Source organism: Stenella coeruleoalba, assembly GCF_951394435.1.
Source record: "Stenella coeruleoalba genome assembly, chromosome: 1".
In the NCBI taxonomy this organism is placed as follows: domain Eukaryota; kingdom Metazoa; phylum Chordata; class Mammalia; order Artiodactyla; family Delphinidae; genus Stenella; species Stenella coeruleoalba.
In genome coordinates, this window is record NC_137169.1 from 88,103,738 (window position 1) to 88,122,481 (window position 18,744).

At 39.6% G+C, this 18,744-nt stretch overlaps 1 protein-coding gene across 2 annotated transcripts in view; it reads left to right on the top strand.

Moving 5' to 3' along the window:
• The window catches only part of CDC14A (cell division cycle 14A), a gene marked incomplete at its 3' end in the record, with an annotated part of 164,610 nt that overhangs the window by 20,100 nt on the left and 125,766 nt on the right, over positions 1-18,744 (top strand). For both annotated transcript variants that reach the window (XM_079913594.1, XM_079913593.1), the window contains exon 4: positions 12,321-12,413. In XM_079913594.1, coding sequence (XP_079769720.1) covers positions 12,321-12,413 — 93 coding nt within the window. The remainder of the gene's footprint in view (positions 1-12,320; positions 12,414-18,744) is intronic.

Consider the following 18,744-nt stretch of genomic DNA (forward strand, 5'->3'; position numbering starts at 1 on the left):
GTAAAATATGAATTCACAGATTTTTGCCATTGATCTCAACATGCTAAATGGACATGGAATGATACCAAAGAGAGATTTTTAAAGTCAAAAATCACATAAGATCTGTTGTAATCAACTTTTTAGGGGATTAATTTCTAAAGTAGTGTCTGACTCAGAAATACATAGTATGTAAAACCTACTTACATTTTTAAAAAATTTTATTTTTTATTCATACTAAATTTTTAAATTTCATTTTCTATTTTTTTTAACATCTTTATTGGAATAGAATTGCTTTACAATTGTGTGTTAGTTTCTGCTTCATAACAAAGTGAATCAGCTATACATATACATATATCCCCATATCTCCTCCCTCTTGCGTCTCCCTCCCACCCTCCCTATCCCACCCCTCTAGGTGGTCACAAAGCACCGAGCTGATATCCCTGTACTATGCGGCTGCTTCCCACTAGCTATCTGTTTTACATTTGGTAGTGTATATATGTCCATGCCACTCTCTCACTTCGTCCCAGCTTCCCCTTCCCCTTCCCTGTGTCCTCAAGTCCATTTTCTACGTCTGCGTCTTTCTTCCTATCCTGCCCCTAGGTTCTTCAGAACCATTTTTTAGATTCCATATGTATGTGTTAGCATATGGTATTTGTTTTTCTCTTTCTGACTTACTTCACTCTGTATGACAGACTCTGGGTCCATCCACCTCACTACAAATAACTCAATTTCTAAACCTACTTACATTTTTCAGAAAAGAAGCTACTGCCTATCATTTAAAAGATAAAGTTAAAATTTTTGTAATCACCAAGGAAGCAAATAATATCCCCAAAAGATTTAATAAAAAATATTAAATGGACTTTTTATGGATGAATGAACAAGGAAAGGATAATTCATAAATAATTAAAAGCCATTTCTTCCTTTTGAGGACCTAGGAATTTCTTCACTTTCTTGATTAGTCCTGTTAGTATGTAGTTGGTATGAACTGGGTATTATAATCAACAGTGTGGAACCTGTCTGCTATCTGGAATGATTGAAGAGAAAGGAACCATTATCAGGAAAACAAATTTTCTGGTCTGACTCAGTGCTCTATATAACAAGTACATAAGAGTAGATGGATTGAATTAAGACTATTTTACTATCATGGTCTATACTAAACAGTATGGGTAAGCATATACAAGGACTTGTTTTGATATTTTTCATTTACAAAGCTTTCTTTCAACATTATACAAATTTAATAAAGTTCAGACAGTCCCCTCTGTTCATTTCAGTGATCAGGTAATCTGATGGATGCCTGGAATGAATGACCTTTTTAGCTTTAGTACAATTAGTGGGACCCTTGTTACTTGCTGAGGGAATGAATTTTAAATGTTAGTAAGCCATGGGTTATCTCAATAAAACATACCAAGTAGAATCTCTTTATCAGGAGAAAAAGACTTACATTACCAATTCAAAGCTGCCGTCGCTTCAGCCTTGTAGAATCTGTTTCTTCAGCTCTAAAATAGGGTTTATAGAGCTCTCACAGAAAGGTGGTTAGGATTATATATGTACAGAGGTTAGAAAATATGTGTAAGAGAGCTTTGTAAATTTTGAAGTCCTATACAAAAGAAAGTTACTAAGGTAACATTCGTGAATTCTGATAGATACAATAAAGACAGTTCTTCAACAAAGTTTACGAACACCTCAGCCTCATAGCTATCATTTCCATATGCGAAAGCTATGCGATATCATTTTAGGAATCCAAATAACCATTTAGTCCAGGCTCCTGATTTCATAGGTGCAGAAAGGGAAGCCCAGGAGAGGCATGTGACTTGCCCAAGGCTGCAGGGTAAGGTCGGGGCCGGTTCTCAGGCCCTTGACTGCATCATTCATACACTTCTCTCCACCTTCACTGGTAACTACAGCCTCTGGTTTATCATCTTCCTGCACTCACCCACAGCACTGCCCTGACTGACTTCCCCTTGTTGTCCCGTGGTGGCCTCATAGCTCCTCTGCTTCTTTTTTACTCCAGTGACCGTTCCTGCCACTCCGGCTGCTTTGCCTCCTGGAACCCAGACTCTAGCCTTTCGGATTTTGAATGTACCCTCCTTGTTACACGCCTCCCACATCGTCTCTCTCACCCTTGTGTAATCTCCAGGCCTTCAGTTTCCCTATTCTTTTAGGCCCTCAGCTCCCTTCCGATGTCTCTTGTCTGCAGCCCACGGTCACTCATTTTGGTAAGACCTTTGGCACCATACTTCCATGCCTTTTGTCTTGCTCACTTTGACAACTCCCACCCTTGGCATCTTCCCAGTGGGTGATTTCATGCACTAACTTACTGAGTTACTGAAGATTGCAGTACCCCTGCTGCTCCTAGCCTTGAACTTTACCCCGAACCACAGCGCTGCTCCACACAATTGCGTGTGACATCCAGTATGGCTGGAGTGCCCTTGCCCTCTGGTTTGATAACTCCTCATTCTTTAAGACCTTGTGCAAGCACCACCACATCTAGTAAGCATCTCCTTGTGCTGCTGGACAAAGTGGGAGGTGCCTCCTTTGTTTTCCTGTAATTCTTTGTGCAGATCTCTGTTACTGATGAGTTGTAATTTTAATTTTAATTGAAATAATAATTTCAGTTATAATTTGCAATTTTCAATTGCATCTATCTTTCTCACTAGACTTTGAGCTCCTAGAGGATGGAGGCATGCCTTATCAAAAGATGGAGACTTTTGTCTCCAAGTGTCCAGCACAGGGTCACTAAACACACAGAAACTGCTTTGGCCTTATCACGATCCCCATGACTTACAGATCCTCTTCCAACCTTTTGCCTCTAGAGGTTTCAATATCCTGCCCTCAGCATGATTACATCCTTACTTCGCACTGATTTCTTATCATTTGCTCCCCCACCTTTGTCTTCCTAACTGTGCTGAAACTGCTCTAGTGACATCTTAAATACCCAATCTGATGCCACTGACTTGGTCCTCAAACTCCTTTGCTTCTCTGAATAATTGGCATTATTTTAACAAATAACTTTTGTTAAAATAACTTAAATAACTTCTGTTCTTTTAACAAAGAACTTCTTAGAATTCTTTTTCTGTGTGGTTTCCTAACTCTTTGAGGCGCATTTTATTTTCTACTTTGGAAATTTTTATTTCTTCCAGTAGACCTCTTATTATTTTTTCCCCTTTATTTGATACCTTAGGTAGATAGGTAATATTTTACAGTACATTCTATTCCAAACCCAAATTTCTTATTTTTTATATGTTAAAAGGTTTTTTTTTAAAGTTGATGATTTGAGGTGATGATTTACTGATTTTTTGTGTGTGTGTATTTGTATTCATTCTTTTCCCAATGGCCTTCATTTTAATTATATGAATTAAAATTATCCATTACACATTTACTTAGATTAAAAAACGAAAATCAGAAACCACTACCACCAGCAAAAACCCTGTTTCTCATTTTAAACTATACTTTAAAAAATGCAAGTATTAAGAGTTATACAGTAATAGGTAGTAGTTTGCTATTTCTGGTCAAGAGTTACCATAATAAGGGAATCAGTCAAAGGAAGAAGATTTAATGAAGTGAGGACAGTTTGCAAAACTGTGTATGTTATTTAATTTAAAATGTCATCAATGATTGATAGGCTAGACCCATTATTGTAATCTTATACTTCAAAGAATCCATAAACTTCTGAAATTATATATAAAATTTTGTATGTATTTACATTTTTATTCTGAGAGGATTCATAACTTTTTAATAGGTTCTCAAAGGGATTTTTGGCACAGACAATGCTAAGAACACTGGGCTGGACTATATGAGCTTCTAAAAGAGAAGACTGTAGTAATTAAAGACAAGGTAGTGGTATTTTGAAAAGCAGAGTACCTTTTTCAAAGTTAATCAGTTAAGAAAATCTTTCAATTACTGATTCAATAATTTGACAGTTTTAGAAACATAATATGATTGAACTGGCTTTTTCTAAAATAATCAACACAGTTTTAACTGTTGATTTCACTTTTCCTCTGAGAAAAATAAAACCCCAGCCTGCGGGAAAGAAGAGTGTCTCTGAAAAAAGGGGACGTTTTCTAGGGCAGTGATTTTTTTTTTTTTTTAACACCTGCTCTTATGAATCAGCAGGACAATCACAGTAATCTTGGGGACAATTTAGAAAGATTTAAAAGAATATTGCCAGAAAGGTAATTTTAAATGTACAAAACATCCCACACGGCCCTTTCAGGGTAAAAGCAGACAAGGGAGGGGGGCATGGTGAAATGGATGATTATATGAAAGCACTGAAAGTACCTGGCAGATGGTGGGGCTCAGGGAATGTCCTTGTTGCTGAATGAATCAGTGCAGTAATCCTATCTGGTAACCAGGTACCTGCCACGGTATCAGGTGGTTGTACACAAGCACTCTTTTGATACAGTGATCAGACCACCCTCTTATTATAACTACAAAGACATGTTGAAGATTTCTTCATGAGGTTATCTTCTGTTGCAGGTTCATGGGCTTTTGGGGGAAGAAGAGCAAGCTACATTCTGGAGAGTGTTCATGTAGTTTAAAGAGGTTTCAGGGGTGCTAAAAGTGTTAATTCCCACAGGAGTGAGCTTACCTAGAGTTTGCAAGGCCTGGAGCCCTTATGCCCATTCAGAGGCCTCAGGCAAGAAAACCTCCTTTTATAGAGAATCCGCAAATACCTTCAACTATATTATCAGCCTGATCGATTAACCTTTATGAGCAACTTTTCTTGATGTTTTGACTCCTACTTTGATCAAAGGTGCCATTTCATTAAATGAAACATACTGGGTTTGAAACAAAATGGACCATAAAGAGACACCGTTTTCTTTTTAAATAAACTCTTCGATCTGTTTTATTTTAGCTTTAAATGAAAACATAAACCGTATTTTGTTTTGTACAGCCAAAGAAAATTTTCAAGAATATCCCTTTCCTGGGGAAGTTGGAGGTAAAACATGTAGAGGTCATGGCTGCTCACAGGACGACCTGTTCATTTTATCGCTTTTGCAATGGAATGACCACTGATTGCTCTGGAGACGCTGATTGCTGCGGCCGTTACTGGGCTAGCCTAGTCACTGTAAGAGAATGATGCCTTGGTCACCACGGTCCCTGTGCTGTAATCTACTTAATCTGACCACCATCATTGGCCGAGCTTGCTTGTTTAGGGAAGTGCATGGGCTCAGTTTGTTTTTTATTAAAGGGCATATAATCCAGGCTGCACTAATGTCTTCCTTAGCTTAATCAGGCCGAATGACACAGCTCAAACATCCCATTCTAACCACTCGACTTGAAGATTTTACTTTTAAGCATGGCAAACAACTTTACCGAAAGGCTGCCCCCAAAATCTGTTTTTGTTTAAATTGGCCATTAACTCTTTTGTTTTCTGGCTTTGAGCTTAATTGCATCACCGTTTAATTTTGAATGGTTAAGTAGTTTGTGGTCTCCTGACCTAAACTGAACAAGTGCATGATTTGTGTCTGTCACCATAACTCAAGGATAGCCTAGGGTATTTGTGATTTGTGTAGCATGTCATCCTTTTCTCTCTCTGTCTGAGTTGCCGTGGCTTGTTTTTCACCAGGAATGATCCCATTAGAATGCAACTTTTCACATAGCTTTCCTTTCTGAGATAGAAAATGTCTGTCTGGGGTCAATATCCTCATCTTAGTTTGTATTTTTCTAAAATGGCAGTCATTGTACTTGGGTTTACAAGTACCATCAAACATTTATATGCTATATTACACACTTGTCATGATTTACGTAAGAGTGGTAGAACTTTAATTCTCACTCAGGTAAGCAGTACAGGTCTGGAAATTTCCATAGGTTTGCTTATGTTAATTGATAGATATTCATTACTAAATCCCATCTTTTAGTTACTATTTTTTTACCTTGTTAAATGAAACAATTATTGTACCTGTAATTAAGATCATTCCATTGGACCTTGCTGTGCTGTGAATGCCTCCCTAGGTAGTTATTCTCTTCCATTTGTAATAAGCCTTGGCTAATATTTTCCCCTGGTTTAGCATCAAATATTCATTAGACTTTGAGCACTTAGAAGGCTAGAGACTGGGGTTCTGCTTCCCTTGTTACCATGTTGCTCAGCACTGTGCTTGACACACAACAGGTGCTCAATTCATGCTGATTGGATCGTTAGAACTTTCTTCAGCTGCAGTATCCCAGCACTCAGATTCAGCAAACTGATTGCCTATGGGCTGCTTTCAGTCCACAGACATGGTTTTTTTTGGCATGAATGCTGTTTAAAAATTTTGAATTTATGGTCAACATCTGTAATTTATGAAAATTTTCATTAAATTTTAGATTTCTGGCTTCTTTTATATATTGTGGTATCTTATTTGGGCCCAGATTCCTGCATGAGACCTAGGTCTGCATTGGGTAGGGCATGCTTTTCTAGTTTCCCAGCTGACCCACTTTAAATTCTTGGCCCCTGAGAGCATCTGAATTTGGAACCTCTGGAATAACACCATTATTTATTTATTTATTTATTTATTTATTTATTTATTTTTGGCTGAGTTGGGTCTTCGTTGCTGTGCGTGGGCTTCCTCTAGTTGCGGCGAGCGGGGGTTACTCTTCGTTGCGGTGCGCCGGCTTCTTATTGTCGTGGCTTCTCTTGTTGTGGAGCATGGGCTCTAGGCACGTGGGCTTCAGTAGTTGTGGCTCGCAGGCTCTAGAACGCAGGCTCAGTAGTTGTGGCGCATGGGCTTAGTTGCTCTGCGGCATGTGGGATCTTCCTGGGCCAGGGCTCAAACCCGTGTCTCCTGCATTGGCAGGCGGATTCTCAATCACTGCACCAGCAGGGAAGCCCTGGAATAACACCATTTAAAGCAGCTTAGTTACTGAAACATTAAAGGAACTTTTTCCTTAGGTGTTATCAACTGGAATGCAAGAATTTACAAATTGTAATAAAGTTTTCTGAGGAATCTGGGGAAATATGTTTTCTATAACATACCTTTAAAAGTCACATGGCATGATTTGGAGTTCCTAAAAGAATTTAAGTGTCTTTTGGGGCTACTTGACCAGATGGACGGTATTTTAGGATCCATATAGAGCATTTCCAGGAATGGGGCCTTTTCCCACATTTTCATGCACTCTTTTCCAAAATTTAGCAATATCTTAGCACAGTGGATTTCAGTGTGTGGTCCCTGGACCAGCAGCATCAGTATTAATTACCAAGGAATTGTTAGAAATGCATATTCTCTGGCCCTTCCCTGCTGAATCAGAAACTCTAGGGGTGGGGCCCAGCAGTCTGTGGTTTAATGAGCTCTCTAGGTGACTCTGAATCAGTCTGTTAAGAGGATGAAATACAATATGGTAATATAATTTAGATAGAAATTTAGTTTGTTTTTTATTTCTGAAAAGTTTTTAAATTATTGACCAGTTCAACCTGAGAATTATTTAAATTTTGAACCGTGAAACTTGTTATGGCCTTATAATTGAGAATTAAGGTTCACACAAGTTATCAAGCTCAGTGAGAGAGTTCTGGATTCCTCCCGTCTACCACAGTTGTGGAGAGCACTCAACTGTCTCATCTGGCCTGGGAGCCATTGGCCAAGTGTGTTAAGCCAGGCCCTCCATGGCTCCAAGCTTATGTTCTCTTGGTAAAAGAGAGACACAGCATGCTCATTATACTTCAGCCTTGCCCAGGACCTTTGGTTTGGGAGTCACTCTGTGTCTGGTCAAACTGGACCCCTTTGGCACTGTCCTACTGCTTTGAGAAATAATGGCATGTAGCAAGTGACTAATAAATATTACTGTTGTTGTTGTTATTATAGAGGGCTGGCTGTGTCCACTTAGGTTAAGAAGATTCACAAGGCTGTATACTCCAGTTTCCAGATAGAAATCTACAATATAGTGCGGATAGTGGCTGCATGTTATAATTTGCAATGGGTCACGTGCAGCCTTGCTGCAGAGCAGACAAATAGTCCAGAGGTCTTAGCATTCCTTCTGTGACATATTTATATTTAAGACTATATTCATTTGTTTTACCAATTTAAGACTATATTCATTTGTTTTACCAATTTCTAACTTTACTTTGCTATTGTGCACAGTGTTTTTGTAATCTCTAAGCTTTTCATGTAAAGCAGAAAGAATCTGTATTAGAGCAAGGAGCTCACTAAAAGCCAGAGGTGATGGTATGGTTTAGCAAGTAGTCTCCATGAAGGGTGTGGCCGGTACACCAGACTGTAGGGGTGGCAGCCAGGTAAGGAAGAGGCAACTGTCCAGTTTGGAGGCATGGAATTCTCCTGATATTACAGCAGAACTTGAAAAAATATCTACAGGGCTCATTTATAAAATAGAGTCCTATTGTCTGCAGGACTTTCTTTTCTTGCATGGTAAAGTTCTTCCATATGAAAGATCTCGAAGGACGAGCCAAATGTTCCTCTAAAGGCACTTTAGTTATCAGTGTGCTTTGATATGTAATAGGTAGTTTTTGTTTTTAAGATAAGGACATGTTTAATATTTAGAAGGAGAAAACGTTAAAGAGGTTGTGTAGATCAACTCAATCATATAAAGCACCAGCTAAACGATTGGCAAAATGTTTTGTTATTCTTGAAATTTTTCATCCTAGTACCAGAATATCTCCTCTGTTGAACAGCGTTACTGCTGCAAGACTGGGATATGCTGACCCATAAGAGGAAGGCCTGGCTGTGACAGGGAGGGAAATTAGGACAAGGCTTGTAATATATAAGATTTTTCTCTGTTATCCTTCACTTTGAATTAGTTTTGATTCCTTGAGTGAGAACTCACCTCTCTGTGATCTGACCTAGGAGATATTGGCCAAGCTTCACTAAACAGAAGATCATTTCTTGACTTGCAGTGCTGAGAAAAACACTTGAATTCCAAAATATCTAACCCTAAGCAAGGTAAATGCTAGGAGTTTTAAAAGCTTTCCTGAAAGTCAGATAGAGAACTCTCATTTAAAAAAGTCAGTTATTGTAACGTACAGCATGGTGACTACAGTTAATAACACTGTATTGCATGTGTGAAAGCTGCTGAGAGAGTAAGTCCTGAAAGTTCTCATCACAAGAAAAAAAATTTTGTGAGTAGGTAGGGTGGCAGATGTTTCAAAAAAAGTCAATTATGTTTGCATCCTGTAGGCAGCTTCCAACAGGAGGTATTCCATTTTATTTTATTTTATTTTTTAATTTATTTAATTTATTATTTTTATTTTTGTCTGTGTTGGGTCTTTGTTGCTGCGCGTGGGCTTTCTCTAGTTTTGGCGAGTGGGGGCTGCTCTTGGTTGCGGTGCGCGGGCTTCTCATTGTGGTGGCTTCTCTTGTTGTGGAGCACGGGCTCTAGGCGCACAGGCTTCAGTAGTTGTGGCTCGCGGACTCTAGAGCGCAGGCTCAGTAGTTGTGGCGCATGGGCTTAGTTGCTCCGCGGCATGTGGGATCTTCCTGGACCAGGGCTCGAACCCATGTCCCCTGCATTGGCAGGCGGATGCTTAACCACTACGCCACCAGGGAAGTCCAGGTATTTTAAAATAGTTAAAATTTCTAGGTAGATTTTGTGAAGAATATTCTTTATCTGATATAATTTCTGAAAGCTTGTAAAGGTAAAAAAAATTCTTCCCTTAAAATTTTAATTTGTATTATGTTTACTTTAAAAAATGTATAAGTATACAGTGAAAAGAAAGTTTCCTTCAGAATTCTGTCCTCACGGTTCCCATTGTAGGATGGTTCTCTGCATTCCGTATACTTTAGAATAGAGAGAAAAACAAAAAAGAAGCAAACACAAAAAGTTCAAAAACAATCCAACAGTAAAGACCATTGGCGATGAAAAAACAGCAATAGGAGTTTGTCACTGTTGGTGAGTAAATTTGTAAAATAAATTTAATTCCACATTATTTAATGATAAGAGTAGCTTGTTATGAAACCTAAACTCTTAGTAGAAAAGGGCATCGAAACAGATAATTTAAACTTCCTCAGAGGTGTGTCAGGGATCCAGGAAATGAAAATAGTGAGAGGCTGAGAGCCAGAAGAGCTGAGTCCTTGTGTTCCATCTGACTCATGTTAACGGGGTCATGGCCTCTGTAAGGCAGTCTTTAGGTAGTGTAGGATTTAATTTAAATTTATTTATTTTTTTATTTCTGATGGTGTTGGGTCTTCGTTTCTGTGCAAGGGCTTTCTCTAGTTGCAGCGAGCAGGGGCCACTCTTCATTGCGGTGCGCGGGCCTCTCACTATCGCGGCCTCTCTTGTTGCGGAGCACAGGCTCCAGACGCGCAGGCTCAGTAGTTGTGGCTCATGGGCCTAGCTGCTCCGCGGCATGTGGGGTCTTCCCAGACCAGGGCTCGAACCCGTGTCCCCTGCATTGGCAGGCAGACTCTCAACCACTGCGCCACCAGGGAAGCCCCTAGGTAGTGTAGGATTTAGAGACCGTAGAAGAAGCTTAGATCTTAAGAGCCTTGATCCTTCTTTCAATAAATCAAACATAACTTATTGATGGAGATAAATCACTGGCAAAAACAAACAAATGAGAAATGTCCAGCAGGTAACAATTCCAAATTGAGAAAGCAAGTAGACAAGTGTCAACACCACTGATAGTGACCTTGAAGTCTTTAGATAACTTGTGTGCTTTAACTCCACTGACCTGAATTGAATAAAATGTACTCTTTAAAAAAAAATTTATTATTGTTTTTAAATGTACTCTTTTAAACTTTATATCATAGGGGTATTTTAGTAAGCTTGTCTGGAAATAAGGACTTTGGTAATAAGAGACCAAACCTCAAGGAGGTTTGAGGCAAACACTTATTTTTCAAAGTTCAACTTAAAAGAGCAGTGCTGGACTTCCCTGGTGGCGCAGTGGTTAAGAATCCGCCTGCCAATGCAGGGGACACAGGTTTGAGCCCAGGTCTGGGAAGATCTCACATGCTGCAGAGCACCTAACCCTGTGTGCCACAACTACTGAGCCTGTGCCTTAGAGCCCATGAGCCACAACTACGGAGCCTGCATGCCACAGCTACTGAAACCTGTGCGCCTAGAGCCCGTGCTCCGCAACAAGAGAAGCCACCACAGTGAGAAGCCCGCGCACCTCAACTAGAGAAGGCCCGTGTGCAGCAGTGAAGACCCAATACAGCCAAAGATAAATAAATAAATTAAAAAAAAAAAAAGAGCAGTGCCATTTTCAGAACATGATTCTTGGTTATCAAAGAAATGCCTGACTTGGGACGGTGAGGGTTTCTAGGCTTACAGCCATGATGCATAGAACTATGTTTTCTGTGGTTACACATTAAAGCCAGAATGTTGCTGTTTCATCTTAGAATGGACTTTAGAGTTTTAGAAGAGTTTCTTTTCCTTGTAGAAAACAGCAGGGTAAAGAAAGGTATATAGTTGAGTTCTTACATTTTTAAGGGGGCTCTAAAAGCAGATATTCTGCGGGTTGTGGTTAGTGTGTAGAGTATAAAAAGCTGCCTTTTTCTAGTCGGTATGAATTTATAGATAAATATGAAAATGTACTTATGTGTCTGTATTTTGAAAACCATTTGTTTTGAAATATGAGGAAAACCATATAACTGTTTTGAAATATGAGGAAATGGAGTGGATTTCATTGAGTTGTATCATGTTTTCATTGTCTTATGTTTGAACTTTTACTAATAATTTGATTTCATTTTAACAGATCTTTTTGTTTTTACCTTCTTTTCGTGTTTAGCATGCGTACAATATACTATGTCGCTTATTTTGGATTTAGTTGAGCATGCAGCATATTGCCTGGCGTATAGCAGCTGGTGCTTAATAACTGTTCATTTGAGTCCATGAATTTAATATATGGCTATTGTATTAAGATGTTTGCTGACATAATCCTTTTGATGGTTCATTTTTTTCCATTAACCATTTATTTTCAGGTAATTAAAAGGAGATTTTTTAATAGAACATTATAAAAAGAAAATATTAATATTGGTGCTCTGGTTAATATAGACATTTAAAAATTTTTAGAGAGGAAAATAGATTGGTTGACACATTTAAAAACAAATGGCATAATATGAAAAGCATAGATAAATTTTCTGGGAGTGGGTGTGGTGTGTTAGGGAATGAAAAAGGATGAATAGACTTTACATATAAGATCAAGAGTAAATCTTCAAAAATGATTCCTGCTATAATAAAGATGCCAATAATTTATCTCCCATTGTATCATTCTCCTTTCTTGGAGAGAAATATATTTGGTATGCTCTAATTCTTACATTATGATTGAGCTGTAAAAAGTATGAGCTAGTATCCCTCCATCCCGTACAACTTATGTATGAATGCCATAGAAATTGAAGTCGAAAGTTGTTAAATTTCACTGATTGTGAATTGTCTCTGTGGTTACACGAACTCTTTTTATTCCCTCTTTCTAGTCATACAGTTTATCACGAAAGAAAATTGTGCACTACACCTGTTTTGACCAACGGAAAAGAGCAAATGCAGCATTTTTGATAGGTGCTTATGCCGTAAGTACTTTTTTCATGATTATTTTCTATAATCAGGCCAATGGAATGCTAACACTGTCAGATAAAATCCAGGCCACTTTTTCAGTGGAATTGGGAGATGGTGAATATTATTAGCAGCTTGGGAATTGATCTGGAATGGAAAGTGTGGACCAGTATTGATCATCTGTTTACTCTTGGATCTTATTTTCCATTAGCTAATGAGAGAATCTTGGGACTGCAATGTGTAGCTTGTATTCCACAGTTGTATAGGTGTTTTTAATAAAAAGAATACCCAGAAAGGATATTTACAGGAAAAAAATATATAGTGGAAGATTATTAAAGACTTAATGGTTTCCTTTTTTTGGGGATAAGAGGAAATCCTTGACTGCATGGGGAAGGATCATCATTATTATTATTATCAGTCCATTTATTTATCTATACAAGTGTTTGCAGTAAGCAAACTGAATATAAATCCTGCTTATATTGCAACTTCCCTAATGACTAGACATGACTTTTCAAAAATAATTTTGATTAGAAATTTTGTTCTCTGTAGGCACTAAAATGTGAATGTGAGTTCCACGTGAATGTGCTACACAATTTTTTTTTTTTTTAAACTTTTTTTTACTTCTGCGGTACGCAGGCCTCTCACTGTTGTGGCCTCTCCCGTTGCGGAGCACAGGTTCCGGATGCGCAGGCTCAGTGGCCATAGCCCACGGGCCCAGCCGCTCCGCGGCATGCGGGATCCTCCCGGACCGGGGCACGAACCCGTGCCCCCTGCATCGGCAGGCGGACTCTCAACCACTGTGCCACCAGGGAAGCCCATGTGCTACACAATTTTGTTGTGAATACTTCTAGAATTTTCTATATATACTGGGATTGGGCAGGCAGGGGAGAGAGGTGTCCTTTTCCCTCTCATCCTTCAGGAAGGTCGGTGTTTCTCTAAAGCCTGGAAGCTCACTGCTGCATGACCTTTCAGCGGCTTCCTTCTGAAGACCTTGATGGAAGGAGGCACCAGCTACTAGACATCAAACTCTGCCACATCAACCCAAAAGCTTTGGGGGAAAAAGCCCAGCTGTGCTGTTGAAAAGACTGTCAGCTGTTGCAGGGTGTAGGCTGAGGATAGTGGCAGGCTGACAGCCAGACCGCAGCCCGGGGCCTTTTTTCCAGAACTGAGATGCCCAGCTCTGTCCACCTTTTCTCATCAGGATGTGGCTACAGTAAAGCCTTGGGCCATCCCTTGTGGTACTTTTCTTTCCTGCTCCATAGACAGCATGCTATAGTATTTGGAATCATGACTAAGAATCAGAAGCACAGTTTTTCATCCTAAAGTGGCTCTGTGATGAGGGGTAAGCCACTTTATCTTTCTTAGCTTTACTTAGTTTCCTTATCTGTAAAATGAGAGGGTTGGATATAATGACCTCTAAGTTTCCTTCCAATTCTGAGGATACTAGGATTATTTGTAGCGCCAGCCAGGCTCTTGCTTTTATTTTAAGAGCATGCATGAAAAGCTGGCTGTTGGCATGAAGGTTCAGTGAAGTGCTGGTTTAAGCTGAATTAAGCAGGCATGCTTATTTTTCACTTTGATAATTACTATTTATTTGAAACTGATAATTGACACCGTGTTTAAATTATGGAGAGTCTGTAATAACCTCTGGATTCAAGCCACGTAAACAAGCCTGTCTTCCTGAGGGGTTTTGTGATGTTTTTGAGCACGTTATTCGAGAGTCCTTTGTCACAGGGATTGCCATCAGGAAGAGGTCATTTGTTACTCGCTCCTTCCCCGCTCTTCCCCTCCTTCACCCCTTCTTTCTCTTATTTTCTTTCTTAATGCCCGTCCTTCCTGTTTTTAGTGTCTTCCTTAATTTCAGCATGGCACCTTTGGAATTTTGAATGGAAGTTTAGTTCTAATAGATACGTTGAGCTTGGGGATAAAATATATCTTCTAATGCAGAAGTTTCCACCACTTTAAAGCAGCCAAATGAAAGAAAAGCAGTCTGAGGAAATGTTGAGGGCAGCATGAGCTTGTCTTAAATGCTGATTACGGTCCTGCGAGGCAGTGTAATTATTATTTTACTAGTCATTTCCCAGCTGATTTTCTTTTCAAATTTGAGAAATGTGTTCCCCAGAAAGCTTTTTGACAAAACCCTTAATAAAAATGAGAACCAGGAATTGTAAACTTTCCTTAAAGAAAATTTTGTGCCTGCCTTTGTATTATATGTATGCATTTAATAGTTGACTCAAGTATTTTAAGAAGACAGTAATGGCCTTATACATACATCTCAGCTAAGATTCATATGTATTACATATTGCTATTTGGGTAAGTCATAATCTCCTGGGGGAATCTTCTTGGGCATAAAAGACTTTTACTTTTGGAGTAGCCGTGTAGCCAAACGGGGTGAGCTATGTACATGTGTATTTTTCAGAATCCCCAGCTGTGAAGGTGTTCCTCTTTTTAATATGTGGTATCAGCCCTCTATCAAGGGGCACTGACGACTGATTTGTACTAAGACAAGCCTTTTTCCCTGAGCCTTATTCTTCTCATTTGTAAAATTTGGTTAATACCAGGGTTTTCTGGTCTACTTCACAGGATTATTATCAAGGTCAAATATCTAACTGCCTGTCTGATAGCACCACATAATATATCCAAATGATATGTCATATTTACTGTGGCAGAATTTTTTATTCCTTCTCTCCACAAACCTATTTATTCCCCTACTCATTGCCTTTTTAGTAAATGAGCTACCATCAGCAACTTACTGAATCAAAGGATCGTAGTCATTTTGATTCCTGTTGTTTCCTCTTCCCACATTATACTCATCAGTAATTTCTAACTCTAAAACACATATTGAGTCAGAATACTTCTTTCCCTCTCTGTTGCTATCACCTAGTCCAAGCCACTGTCACCGTTCACCTGAATGCCCACCACAGCTTCATACATTGTCTCCTTTTCACACCCTTGCTTCCCTTTAATCCAGTTGCTACACAATTGTCAGAGTAATGTTTTAAAACTATAAATTAGATCATTGCCCTCTTTCAAATCTGTCTAATGATCGCTCGCTCTTCTTGGCATGAAATTCAGCCTCCTTACCAATGCCATGAAGGTCCTCCCTGATCTGGCCCTTTCTCCCTCTGTGATCACCTTACTCAAAGATGCTCCCATCCCGCTGGCCTTCTAGCCGTGGAATTGCAAGTGTGGTCCTGCCGGAAGGCCTTGATATTTCTGTTCTCTCTCTCTCACCTCAGGTTTTTACCTCAGACCCTTGCATTGCTTCTTCCGTCTGATCTGATGTCACCTCCTCAGAGAGACTTTCTCTTGAGTTTTACCTTGCTTCCTCCACCTCCAGTCACCCTCTAGCCCTTTGCTGTTTTAGTCATTGTTCTGTAGTACTCTACTACTTGAAATTATCTGGTTCATTTGTGTATTTACTTGTTATTTCTTTCCTAGGCTAGAGGGTAGGGACCTTGTCTGTTTTGTTCATTGCTGTGTCTAGGAGGTGATAAACTATTTAATCAGGGGTTAGGCCCAGGCATTCACCAGTTGAACTGGAAACTGGCCACAGTGGGGCCTTTCTGCTGTGCTGAATCATGGGAAAGTCCAGGGTTGGGGGCAGGGCCTCAGGGAAGAGACGAGGTGGCCAGCCTGGAGGGGACTGGAGGATTTACCAACTGGAATGGAACTATTTCGGTACTTGAACACTGAGCATCAGTTTAGAACTGTGCCTGGCCTGTGGTAGGTGCTCCATAAATATCTACTGAATGAATGAATAATGGAATGATAAAATATGAAAGAAAGAAGGAAGGTGACTTTCTTTGGGTAACTTCAGAAAGAAACTGAAAATGATCAAATTGGATCAAATTGGACATAAAGTTTGAAGTCATGTCTTCCTCATTACCAGAAATATTTGCAGTAATGATTGAGCCAACCATGTTGTTTTTTTTTAAAAAATTTTTGGCTGCGTTGGGTCTTCGTTGCTGCACAAGGGCTTTCTCTAGTTGTGGTGAGTGGGGGCTACTCTTCGTTGCGATGTGCGGGCTTCGCATCGCGGTGGCTTCTCTGTTGTGGAGCACGGGCTCTAGGCGTGCGGGCTTCAGTAGTTGTGGCACTTGGGCTCCGTAGTTGTGGCTTGCGGGCTGTAGAGTGCAGGCTCAGTAGTTGTGGCGCAGGGGCTTAGTTGCTCCGCAGCATGTGGGATCTTCCTGGACCAGTGCTCGAACCCGTGTCCCCTGCATTGGCAGGCGGATTCTTAACCACTGCACCACCAGGGAAGTCCCTCAACCATGATCTTTAAAGATGCAGAATCAAAGCAAAGGTTATAGACCAAGGACAGTACCTGTATACAAAGTCACATCACTATCTTGCTGCTTTTTTTTTTTCTTTTTTGATAAACTTTGTTTTCAATTATTTTTATTATGGTAAAATACTATATGTAAAATTTACTATCTTAATAATTTTTCTTTGTTTTTTATTATTTTTTATTGAGGTATAACTGACATAACATATTAGTTTCAGAGGTACAACAAAATGATTCAATATCTGCAAATAATTGCAAAATGACCACTACAACAAATCCAGTTAACATCTGTCACCATACATAGTTACCAAAAATCTTTTTTTCTTTGATGCATCTTAAGCATTTTTAAGGGTATAGTTCAGTAGTATTAGGTATGTTCATATTGTTGTACAACTATCATCCCTTGCTTTTGAGTGTGACATCTTGTGCAGACATTATGTACCTAGAGTCAGGGCTTTGCCTGTGGTTTCTCCGACTTTAAGTATGTCACAGAAGCTTTTGTGTTTCTATTTCCTTATCTGTAAGTGAGGGAGAGCCTTTTTATGTTTTATCTCCTAGAGGTGTCATGAGTATCAAAAAGGAGATAAAATACAGAACGTCATGTTCAGTAGGAAATCCACAAACCCTTCTCTGTGGGTGATCTGAAAGCCAGAGTTGCTGGAATGATGTGGCCACTGGAGATCACAGTGACGCGCGGCAGATGACAGGCACCCATTTCAGGGCAGTCCCCACTCATGAAGCATCTCTTTATCCCTAAGCTGTGACGTTGTGCTCCTTGAGATGAAGGGCTCAGATTTTAAGACTTTGTTGGAAAGATGTTTCCCTTCCAGGACAATACTCAGTGCAGTTTCTGTTTTAGAGTTAGGATGCTTAGATTATCATAGCATCCAAAATACTCCCATATGAATTTGAAGAAGATGACTTTTAAAAAATTAAAATCATGAATTAATTAGTCTCTTGCCACATGCTTAGAGACCAAATCCTCACTTGTTTTTGTATTGTTTTCGGTTCACAGAACTATGGTAAAGAGATCAAGGAGAATTTGGAGCAGGCCATGATGATTGAAGGATTGGAAAATAATTCAGAGTTAAAGAATTAAGAATTTTTTCAGCTATGTGGAGGATTCTGGTTACCACATTGTGTGTTCCTTAACGCACTTGTTAAGGCCTCATATTGCTAAATAAGGGGTCTAATTATGGATTAACTGGGACTGGCCTGAACCAGATGTCATGTCTGAATCAGGGATGACAAGGCTAAGGTTTGTAGACTTTCCAACCATATCTATGTCTGCTATTTGTTTTGTAGACCATACTTAAGGTCTTAGCAGTTATATTATACCTCTAAGTCTACTACTAATTGCAGAGAAGCCATTCTCCATCTGGTGTAGTGGTTGAGAGCAAAGACTTCAGCAGAGCCACAGGCTTGGCCTTGAATTCACTTGTTTTTTGTGTGTCTTGACCAAGTTATTTAACTCATCCAAACTCCTGTTTTTTCCATCTTTGAAACAGAGATAATAACACTCCGCCTAACATAGTTGCAGTGAGGACTGAAGGAGGTCATGCTCATGAAGGTGTCAGGGCAGTGCCTGGCATTTTAAGCACTTAGGATTGGCTGGTGCTCTAGGCAGGAAAGTTGTGTGGCCTTCCAAATCTCTTTCTGAGCCATTGTCTTACTTCGCCTGAAGAGCCGAAGGCTGCTCCTGCTCGCCTCTTTTTCTCTGCTTGTCTTCCCTCCTTTCCATCCCTTTTCACACCTAGATCCTCCCTTGACTCAGTAACACTCAGAAGGTTGTTAATGTGATGATTGCTTAGGATAATTCACTGGAAGGTGTGAAGGTGTGTGTATGAGTATTTTCCCCCTCCTAGGACGTTATCTGCATTCTAAAGGAAGAACCTGTCTAAAGCAAATGAATTTCTCATTTTTGAGATGTGTATTCAAGTATTCATTAGTTCAGTGAGTATTTATTTAGCTCACATGAGCTTGACTCAGCATTGTGGTGGGCTCTGGGAAATAAAATAAAAATTTTTTAAAAAAGAAAGAAATAAACAACGAAGAGAGAA